This window comes from Lotus japonicus, chromosome 4, assembly GCF_012489685.1.
Source record: "Lotus japonicus ecotype B-129 chromosome 4, LjGifu_v1.2".
NCBI lineage: Eukaryota > Viridiplantae > Streptophyta > Magnoliopsida > Fabales > Fabaceae > Lotus > Lotus japonicus.
The window spans coordinates 55,249,202-55,260,534 of NC_080044.1; the positions used below are offsets into that span (position 1 = coordinate 55,249,202).

Consider the following 11,333-nt stretch of genomic DNA (forward strand, 5'->3'; position numbering starts at 1 on the left):
CCGAAGTGCTGCCTCAGCGTCCCCCACTCCTGCCCCGGCGGCTACGCCTCCTGCTGGGGGAACTCCCCTTAACGAAGATGAGAAAGATGCCTTTTGGCGACAAATTTTCATCAATCTTCCCCAGCCCACAGTTGAAGAGCCTAAGCATGCGGCCATTTGTCAAACCTCTGAGCTGTCTACTGACGAGTCCATCGCCAAATCAATTCATAAAGCTGGAGGGCTCTGCCGTGAGAAGTCTTTGGAGGATGCCCTCATCATCGGCCCAGGCTTGGACATTCGTCGCCCCTGGAGGTGTCGTGGGCTTGAACAAAAGGCTAAACAGCCACATTTCTTCTATGTCTATGAATATTTCTACCTTGAGTTAGGGATCAAATTACCCTTTTCCCCGTTCCTCTGCCAAGTCATGAGGGAAATCAACGTGGCCCCTTGCTAACTCCATCAGAATGCTTGGGCCTTCATCCGTTGCTTCGAGATCCTCTACGAAGCTATCGGCCTCGAAGCAAAGGCCTCACACTTTTTCTACTTTTATGGGGTAGACCCAAAATGCCTGAAGACGGAAACTCCCGGATGGATTTCCTTGAAATCCCGCTCAGGTCAGCAGCGCTTTTACCTTTATAAGAGTAACGTTAAGAAGGGCCCCGGGTGACGCTATTTCCGTGTGATCGTTCATCCCTCTTACCCTGAAGCCTTCACCTGACGAGATGGATCTGTTCTGTTTCCCCTTTACTGGACGAAGAGTCCTTGTGATGTTCCCCCGCCAACTGACTCGTCGCTGAGCAGCGAGGACAAAGCCACCATCGGCCTTTTCGCCGGACTCCCCATCCTTGAGTGCTCCCAACTGTTGGAGGCTGTCCGCAACGACTCCCTCCGCTCACTCTTGGAGGGGTTCAATTTCACCGAAGCCTCGCTGCAACGTGCTTTGGCCGCTGATTCTCCCGAATTTCCTCCCACCTTTAACACCGAGGGAGTGAAACATAAACGCACCGCGGCTAGTTCTAACGCCGAAATCGCTGCCCCTCCCGCAAAGAGAATCAGGGTGTCTTCCTCCACTACCACCATCCCCTCCGCCGAGGTGGCTAAGGCCGTCCCCTCTCCAAAAGGGCCCGAACCTAAGTGGGAGGATACCGTCCAACCTTTACCCTTAAGAGAAATCCAAAAATCCAAAAGGGATGCCCCTGGTATTGATGCTCCCTCTCCTCAGAAAGAGAAAAAGAAGAAGAAAAAGGTGAAAAGATCCAAGACTGGCGACGCTGCTGCTTCCCTTCAAGCTTTGGGGGGTGAGGAACACGCTTCTCCAGGCGACGCTGAACCCCCACCCTGCCCTAGAGGAATTGCTACCAGCGAGCCAAATCTGGAGGGGGTCCCTTCGGCGGTTCTCTCCCCTGATCGCCCGCCTCCTCAAGTCGAGACGACCCTAGATGAAACCTTGCTTGCCCGCCCGGTAGACCCATAGGGTGAAGACCTTGCTCCTCGCACCCCGCCGTCTCCCTGCCAAACCTCTTCTAAGGCCAATTTCACTTCCACTGGTGATCAAGCAGGCTCCATTACAAACCAGCGGACTTCTCCTATTGATTTCGTCCTCTTTGACAATTTCTTTGGGAGCGCGAGAGTGGCTGAGATTCCCGACCTTGATCAGGTCGCGCAGAAAGCTCTGTTCAACCTTCTACGCGCAGGGTGTCTCTTCGCCCAACTGTCTCAAGGCTCAGCTTCTTCTCTAGAGATGGAGAGACTCTAGCAGGAGTTTGAAGGCTACCAGGCAGCGGCGCAGGAAGCGCACCGCAAGTATGACGAGATGTTGTCCCAAATGGTGGCTCAAACCAACAAGCAAGCGAACTTATGCATAGAGCTGAACCGCCATGAGGAAGACTTATCAGCTTGTAAAGATAGGATGGAAGATTTGGAGCTGGATTGGTTTGAACTGCGACAGGGAGTGAACGCAAAGATAGAGTCAATCAACGCCGGCAGGGCCACTTGCATCCTCAAGGATCGGGAAATCGCATCCCTCCTCTGTGAACTGGGGGAAACGAACGAGTCTCTCGCCGACGTGAGGTTGCAGCTTGAGGAAAAGAAACGGGCCCTCGCCGAGAGGGACTCGCAAATCAAGACTTCTCAGGCTAGGTCCGTGGCGAGGGCTGTTGTTGAAATTTTGGAGGAGCGAGGTCGTGGTTTCTTCCTTGCCAAAGCTCAAGTTCAGCATCTCTACAAAGGAATCAACCTTGATGGCATGGGAGCTTTCAAGAAAGTTACTCCTCACGGGCTTGTTGGTCGAGATGATCCCCCAGGCTATTCCACCGAGCACTCCGCTGAAATTGAGGAAGAAAAGATGAGGGAGAAATGTTAATGCAACATAGTTATATTCGTACTAATTGTATGCACTTTGCTTTTTTGGTAATTGAATTGCATCTTTGTATTCCTTTAACTTGTTTCGTGCATGGTTTTATTCTCGAGTTTTTCATCGTCGTTTTAGGCTCTGCCTTAAATTCCAACACTTCGTGTTCTCCGTTCGCCTTATAGGCTTAGTTTTCCCTTTTGCTCATTCGTGTAGCGATTTTGAAGGTGTGCCAAAGAAACTAGGACTTTTGCTCAGCTTTTGAACCGAGGCTTTTCTTTGCACCAATATTTCCCGTAAGAGCAGGTGTGGCCTCGACAGTTTTTTCCCGCGAAGGGCTTACACTGTTGGGGGCCCAATGGCCATATGGGTTTACCCAGACTTACGCCTAGTTTATATTCTCGCCACATATTTCGGGGAGGTCTCTTATTCCCAGATTTCGGGGAGACTAAGGGGATAAGGGACTTGCCCCATTTTGGGGATAAGTCGCTTTCCCGCACACATCGCCAACGAGAAATCAGCGTTTCGCACTGGATTTCCCCAGAGCAATCCCCAGACATCAAGGTCGTGTTGGGATTGCCACCTTCGGATAATTTTTCTCACCAGGCGAACGTGATATGATGATCGAATTTTGCTATCTGAGTAGCGTCGGTTCGCGCCGGACTTCCCCGGAGCAATCCCCAGACATCAAGGTCGTGTTGGGATTGCCACCTTCGGGGAATTTTTCCCACCGGGCGAACAGAGTTGAGTGATTTGAGCCAGGAGTATTTCTGATGAATATCCTTTTGTATTTGACTTGTTTGGAATTTTACATCGAGGGATGCCTCGTTAAAAAACTCCCGTGTCGGAGAAAAATAGTGCATCTTTAATTTTTAGTCTTATTTTGTGGTTAATCCTAGTCGCCATCCTCTTTGCCGCGCCCCTGCTTGCCTAGCTCTTTCCTCAAAGTATGGTACCCAGCACCTCTTCTTTTGTCCTCGAGGTACTTGCTATCTATTCACTCGCAGAATGCCCGTTCGCCTCCAACTCTTTCTTTTGCTTGTTACCCTTGACCTTTTTGCTCCTGGAGGCCATTTCCCTCGCCACGGATTTCTCTTTGCTCTTACCGCAGTGTGCCGAGCCTTTCTTCTTCCGAACTTTGCTCAACCCTAGTCCATAAACTTCCCGCTGAGATACTTCCAAGTCCATACTTCGGCCTATCGCCGCTTTCCCCCTCCAGTCGCCTGGACCCTTGCTCAAAAGGGCTGGTGTCCTGAACCTCGGAAGGTTCCAAAGTGTAGCGTCCTTCAGACTCCAGCTGAAGAGGTCAAAATTGCCCTCTACCAGCTTTTCCAATCGTCTCTCTTGCTCAAGGGTGAGCCTAGGCTCAATCGCCAACACACCTCTACTGAACTTGTACCTTTCCAAGTCATCCACTATGCCTGCCCAACGTTCCTCCGCTGTGATGTCTGTGAACGATTCATCCCACTCCGTCTTCTCGACTTCTTCCCTAAGTTGCCCCTGACTATTCCTTTGTCTTTTCACCCTCCCGTGTTCCATTTCCCGCGTCTCATTCCTTGACCTATTTTGCTCGTCCTGAATTTTTCCTTGGATCTCGTTCTCGTGACACTAGTGTCCCTCGCCTGCTCCTTTCTTCCCGTACATGCTGAGACAATTATTGTAGCATTCTCTCGCCCTTCTTTGATCAACCACAATTTTTCCCACCTTTCCACAGAGCAGTGGGTACTTTACTGCAAGATGGGCTATTGAAATGACGGGGCACAAACGGTTTAAGGTATTCCTCCCAATGATAACGTTGTATGAGGCTACAACTTGTATCACTAAGTACCTCACACGAAGGAGCTTGGCGTTGTCCTTGATCCCGAAAACGGTGTCTAAATCTATATAACCTCGCACCGACACTTGCTCGCCTGAGAACCCCACTAGTGTTCCCGTATAGGGCATTAAATCCTTATCGGTTAATCCCAACTTATCAAACGCGTCCCCGTAAATGATATCGGCGGAGCTACCTTGATCTAGGAGTACTCGGCGAACATTAAAGCTGTTGATCCGAACCATGACGACCACCGGATCATCTTTGTGAATTTTGACTCCCTCAAAATCCGCTGATGAGATCACTATATCCGGATGCTGGAAGCCAAAAGGTACTTGGTATTGTTGCACCGAGGTTACTGCCCTGACATGTCTTCTTCTCGCCGAAGCTGTATCTCCCCCTCCGCCGAAACCATCTGCAATTGTATTAATTGTGCCCACTGGCGGCTCGAGATCTTTATTAAATGTTTCCTCTGCATTCTTTTTCTTGGTAGTCAGTGTTTCCTTCTTTTCTGCGCTCGGCGTGCGGCGACGATCCTCCCGTCGGCGATCATCCTGCTGGCGAGAGTTCCTATACCTGTTTCCCTGTTGTCGTTCGCCATTCCAACGCTCATTGCGGTCATTTAGCTGCGCTCGCCCTGCTCTGATGAGCCTCTCGATCTCATTTTTTAAAGTGAAACAATCCCCTGTATCATGTCCCGCTGACCGGTGGTACTCACACCACTTAGTCTTATCTGATTTTGGTCGCGGTGGGTCAGCTTCCCTTTCGCCCTCTTCAACGGCATGGGTCGCCTTGACCTCTCGGAGCAGCTCCGTTAGATGAGCGCTTAGACTCTTTCCCGACTCTCCACGCCGGTGAGAGTCAGCCTGGTTCCAGGGCCGACGACGCTCGAAATTGTCCTTCCTCGGATACAAGGGATCTTTCGTTGTCTTTTCCGCTGTCCGGACTTTCCTGTCTCGCCTTTTACTCCCTTCAGCCTTGTATTTGCTCGCTTTATCCTCTGGCGACGCGTCCCTTTGATCACCATCCTTTTCCACCTTCGCTCTTCTTCGCTTGAAAGCGTCGTCTTCTTCATCAAGGATGTACGTGTTCGCCCGCGCGCGCACCTCCGCCATCGATTTGGCCGGCTTACGACTCAGTTTGCTATTTAGCCTCCCAGGTTGTAGACCGTTCTTGAAGGCCCGGGCACAGGCATTCGGCTCCGACTCCTCAATCTTTACCGGCGCAACACTGAATCGTTTCACATATTGTTTCAGAGTCTCTCCTTCAGACTGACGCACGTTGTACAAGTCCTCGATCGTCACTTGCTTAGTCTTGCTTGCTGAGAACTGGACGAGGAATTTGGACGAAAAATCTCGGAAGTTGGTGATGGATCCTCGCGGAAGAGTCGTGAACCACGCCATTGTTGTTCCTTTAAAAGTTGCTGGAAACATTCTGCACTTGACTGCGTCTGAAGCGACGCTAATCACCATTTTTGTATTGAAATACAGTAGGTGTTCCTTAGGATCTGCTTTTCCGCTGTATGTTTCGAGGACTATATTCTTCATATTATCTGGAATGGCCACTTCCCTTACCGCTGCTGAAAATGGCTCGAATTCAGCCACAGCCTCTGCCTCACGCTCTCCTTCGTTATGCTGCTCGTGACGATAGTACTCTAGCTGCTCCTGAAGATAGTCGTTCTGTTGCCTTATATCGTCGATGCTGCTGATCAAGCGTCTCCAATCTTGGCTGGAGATCGGAGCTTGAGGTGCTTGCGTCTCTTCTCCTGACGCCGTTGGTGACCTCTGCTGCTCTGGCGAGGACGGCGGTGAGGGCAGCGGAGGTGTTGGAGAAGGAGGTGGTGGAGGCTGATGACTCAGGTTTATATGATGTTTTTATGGTTTTTCCTTGTAGGTTTTGAGTCTTTTTCTTGTGTCTCATGTAGTGTTTCATGCATTCTCATGCATTTTTACTTTTATTTGTGCATTTGCATTAGTTTAGTAATTATGTAGTTTTATAAGGACTTTAGTTGCATTTTAGTATAGTTTTGAGTCTTTTGTTATTTGTCATTAGTTTTGAGTCCCTTGTGCAATTAAATGGTTGGTATTCTTGATATTTTTCCTTGAGCTTTGATGAGAGTAATCAGGTCTGAAACTGAAGAAGAAGGAAGGTCAAGAAGCTTGGTGAATTGAAGGGAGGCTTAAAGAGGCATAAAGAGGAGTTAAAATGAAGATCAAGGGACTTTCCAGTGAGTCTGAGCGCCTAGGCGCCACTGCCCTGTTCCAGAAATTGGAATTGGCGCCTAGGCGCTCTGAATTGGTGCTCAGGCGCTCTAAATTGGCGCCTAGGCGCCAATTACCTTCCAGAGGCACTTTTTCATCATGGAATTGGTGATAAGTGCCAATTTTACCTAATTTCGATGAGTAACTTAGGCATTTATCCTTATGAATTCATGATAAATCTTGATCAAATCCTACTTCTTTTGATTAGAACTTATTGATAGGTGAACTTTAGGCTAAGATGTGCTTAAGTTTGATTTTAATCTCAACTTGTATTGTAGGATTGAAGATTCAAGGAAGAAGGCATGTTTTGGCAAGAAAAATGGATTTTGAAGATGGAATGGGCGCCCAACGGCCTGCAGAGGCCGCCCAGCGCCCAAGGCGGTGCAAGAAACCTTCCCCTGAAGTTATCTGGCCGCCCAGCGCCCAAAACAGGCCGCCCAACGCCATGTACTGCGTTTTTTCAATATAAAAAGCTTCTCTTAAGAATCTGGTGGGAGAACTTGAGGAGAATAGAACCCTAACAGAGGGAAACACTTGAGAGACAAGGAGAGAGGCTTAGGAGGCTAGAGATGAGGCTTGGGTATCGGATTCGGCGGCGAGACATCGTGACAGTTTCGGTTCTTCTAATTCTTCTTCTTTATTTGTAAAGCCATCCATTTTCCCATGAAAATGGATAGCTAATTTCTCTTTTGTTGGGATTTGATGTAGTTGTATGATACCTATGCTCTCTATGTGATTCTCTTCAATATAAAGCATGTTTCTAGTTGTTGATTTAGTGGTTTTCTCTTGATCTTCATGCTATATCTTAGATTGATCACCTATGGTATTTTGTTTGATTCGACTTGTGAGCGGAAGCTACAACGTTTGAGTCCGAACTAGAGTTAATCACCTAATAATCTTAATTGCTAGACATAGAGTTAGGTTTGTTAGTCACTAAACACCCAAACTTCATGATAACTTTCTTTCTTAATCATGTGAGACATCAATGTTTAGGATTAGAGAGTTATTGATATCCACTCATGCGAGACATCGATGACGTAGGGTTGAATTGGTGTAGATGAATCATATGCTTGAACATGTTATGTATTTGAATCACTAGAATGCAAAAAGGTCAAACAATGAAGTCTAATCCCAACAATTCCTCATATCTGTTGTTTCTCTGTTAGTTTATTTGCTTTTCATTTAGTTTCATGTATAAACAATCAATCTCTTATGAATCCATCATTTAAGTTTGTCAACTATTGAACGACATAGTGTTACACCTCCCTGTGGATACGACAAAACCCTTTACTATACTACAATTGAGTCTTGAGAGATTCAAACGTAGAGTGGTAAAAAATCTTTCAACAATTGGCGCTCAGGCGCTCTGAATTGGCGCTTGAGCGCCCGGAACAGCCCAAACTCGTGATTTTTGCCTATAAATAGGATTTTAGTCATTTTCTTTTGGAATCTTGGATACTACTTTCATTTTTACATAAACTCAGAGGTAGAGGAGCATCTAGGAGAGTGAGAGGGTTTCCAAGCTTGTAATTCAGGTTCTTAGCCAAGCATGGCTCTTGCCATGCTTGACTAATCTCTCTTCTTATGCTTTGGTTTTCATGTAAGACTTTTCATGTTTAAGTTATAATCTTAAGTTCTTTCCCACATGTTCTTCTTCTTCCCTTGAATCCCATTTTCTGAATTTCAATCTAAGCTTGTATGCATGCTTGCTTTATACTATTCTATAATCAGAACGGAAGTTTGTTATGGATTGGGGAACCGATTTAGGATTACCCCTTCTATACTTGCTACTATGAATAGAGAAAGGGTTGGTGTTTGATGGCCTGAAATTGCATGATCTAAAACCTCATATAAATGACTAAGTACACAAGGAATTGAGCTTAGCTTTTAGTATGAGAGAATTGCTTATGTGAGGAATCAATAAGTGAGTAACTAGGCTATATCATCAAGGAGAGATCCATGAGAACATGTGCATAGAATTATGTGCTTAAATTGACTAGTTGAACAAGAACCCAAAGCATGTTATTTTCTGAATTGTCTTTTTATTTTCCTTTTTCCTTATTACTACTTCAACATATCTCTTTGTTTCAATAAAACAAACCTTCATTCTCAAGGCTTAAGCTGAATTTAGTCACTCACAATCCCTGTGGTTCGATAATTAAAACTGGGTGGATTCGTACACTTGCGGATTTACCAACAGAGGCGGAGCAGGAGGAGTCACCTGATCCGTCTCCTCTCGTTGAACCTGCGCACGTCGCGGCCTGCCTCTGACGCGACGCGTCGGCGAAACATGTCGATGCTCTGGATCGTCATCACCTCGTCTGCGACGTGTTTCCATCGAAATTGGAGAATCTCTCCGGAAAAACTTGGAAACGGAAGAAACTGTATGGAAAATCAAAGAATCTTCCTCTGGATCACAATCTCCAAAAAAAACTCGAGAACAATCGCTTAGAAGAACAAGCTCCACTCTTCTGAATCGCGATCCACGTAGTCCGGGAAAAGAAATCTACCATTCCCCACAGACGGCGCCAATGTTCTCGCCAAGAACATAGAGTCAAGGCATAGTGCCAAGAGTGTGTGGAATGTGATCGGAGATTTTAGAGAGATGAGCTCTTAACTGCTTAGAGAGAGAAAATATAACTGAATTTCAATATTGTTATTGCCAAATGAGCCAAGAGTCCTTTACAATTGGTGATCGTCCCCTATTTATAGATTTGGGGTTGGGTCTTCGTGCCTTTAATCTGTCTAAATGGGCCGGTTGGGCCTTGGGGAGAGCGGCCCAAGGTCCAAGCATGTTCCGCGCCTAAGGCTGAGTCCCCTGGGCGAGGGACCCTGGGGTCTCGCCCAGTCCAATATATATCAAAACAAATTAAGTAGATAGACACTAAAATAAAATAAATCAATTATCAAGTACCCAAAGTTATTAAGCACAATCTGTTTCATCTTTTTTCCACCATCAAAGTTACACTGCTCACCAATACGACTCAATAGCCCAATTACATCTGAGAAAAATAATGTACAACAGATATTCTGAGTAATATTACTAATGTAAAAAACTTAAACTTATTGAAGTGTGAACAGTTTAGAAATCATTACCTACTAAGAATGAGTCATCCAGAACACCACCTAAAACATCATCATATTTGACAAAATTCCATATTGTAGGTGGAACCAAAGAATCAGATTGCAATAGTGCAATAGTCCCACCCTGAATAGTTATTTTGTATTCATGATTCGCAACCCTAAAACCTCCAGCATTGTTAGCGAGAGTAAAGTTCATGATTGCATACACAACACCCTCCCTGATAAGACTTTCATATTTTGAGGTCAGATGTTTATTAACAGTTGCTTGAATTCTGGAACCCTAAAGATTTGAAAAAAATAATACAGAAATCAGTAAGTTACAAAACAGGTATATTTCTTTAAATTAACCGATTGTAAAAGCCTTAAATAATACCTGATCATCCATCAATATCATATCTATTCTAGTAACCCGCCCTCCTTCACGAATGCTCCATAACCTTATAACCCTGGCAAGAACATTCCAATTATCTCTAATTGGATTGAGACTGACGGTCTTATCATACACAGGAGCCATTATAAGAGTGGATTGTGAACGTGAGTTGTTTGAATTGGTGTTGATAGGAGAAATTGTTGAGCTATTTATAGGAGAAATTGGTGTTGATAATATTTATAAAAATTGAATTCTAATAATTTAATAAGTATTGAGAATATTAAGACTTAATGATTTTCAATTATTCTTTCTAGACTTAATGTGGACGACAGCCTCTCATGAATTATGCCTCTTAATTTATCTTTTTTTTTTTTTTTTTTGAAAAGAACCTGCTACCAATTAAATAGGGGGCATAGAAGCCAAAAGGTCTGCGGTTACAAAAACATCGACTTCAGGCGGTACCTCCTCAATCCACACTAAACCGGCATATGAGGCGGCATTCCTGGCCAAAAAGTCTGCAACAACATTGCCTGAACGACGAACAAAGACAACAGACACAAAATCTAAAGAACGACACAACTGAAAGCAATCACTAAAAATAGTAGCTAAGTAGTTCCTCCCGTCCGGAGGCTTCTTCCACATTTGAAAGAGAGTGAGACAATCCGTTTCAAAGCAAACCCGTCTGAACCCAAGGTTAATAGCCAACCCAATCGCCCACCGGAAGGCTAAGGCCTCAGCCTCCACCACTGTAGAGGGCCGCTCCACAACCTCCGCCGCAGCAGCAAGGACCAACCCGTCATGATTCCTGGCCACCATCCCCATGCCAGAAACTGCATCTGCTTTCCAAGATCCATCAAAATTAACCTTGAAGACTCCTCGCGGTGGTCGCCTCCAAATCGCGTCACGCACCGGGCCATGAAGATCACGAACCACCATCGAAGTATCCACCTGCGACATCGAAGCTGCCCGCTGGATGGCAGCCTCACAACGGAAGGGAACCTCCTGGAAGATGAGCTTGTTACGGGCTTCCCATAACGCATAGGAGGCCGTTTTCCAGCTCGCCACGGCATCACTATCAACATCCACCAAGAACTGTAATAGAAAATCTGTAACAGTAGAAAAATTATCCAAACGCAAAGCTAGCGGGTGAGCAAACCAAAAACATTTAGAAACTGGACAGTGCAACCAAAGATGGCTTACAGTTTCCGACTCATAGCCACATAGAGGGCAAGATGGATCAATGTTCACACCTTTCCGCCATAAAGAATCACGGACAGGAAGGAGTGAACAGCAAACACGCCAAGCAAGATCTTTGCACCTCGGGAGGGCTGTTGTGTTCCAAAAACTTTGCCACAGCTTTGTAGGCAAGGGAGACGTCGCAATGGAAGGATCTTTTTTTTTTAATTGGACAATATGGGAGGCAAAATATTTTCAAGGTTTTATTAAAGAATTACAAAATAGAAGATTGAAAGGCAC

The 11,333-nt window shown here is 45.8% G+C and overlaps 1 protein-coding gene across 1 annotated transcript; it reads right to left on the reverse strand.

The window, feature by feature from the left end:
• Window positions 1-10,256: 10,256 nt before the first annotated feature.
• LOC130712997 (uncharacterized) lies at window positions 10,257-11,022 on the reverse strand. The gene is made up of 2 exons (XM_057562804.1): window positions 11,014-11,022; window positions 10,257-10,949 (listed from the first exon to the last, which is right to left on the reverse strand). Exons 1-2 carry the CDS (start codon window positions 11,020-11,022, stop codon window positions 10,257-10,259), a joined length of 702 nt encoding a protein of 233 aa, XP_057418787.1.
• Between the last annotated feature and the right edge of the window lie 311 nt (window positions 11,023-11,333).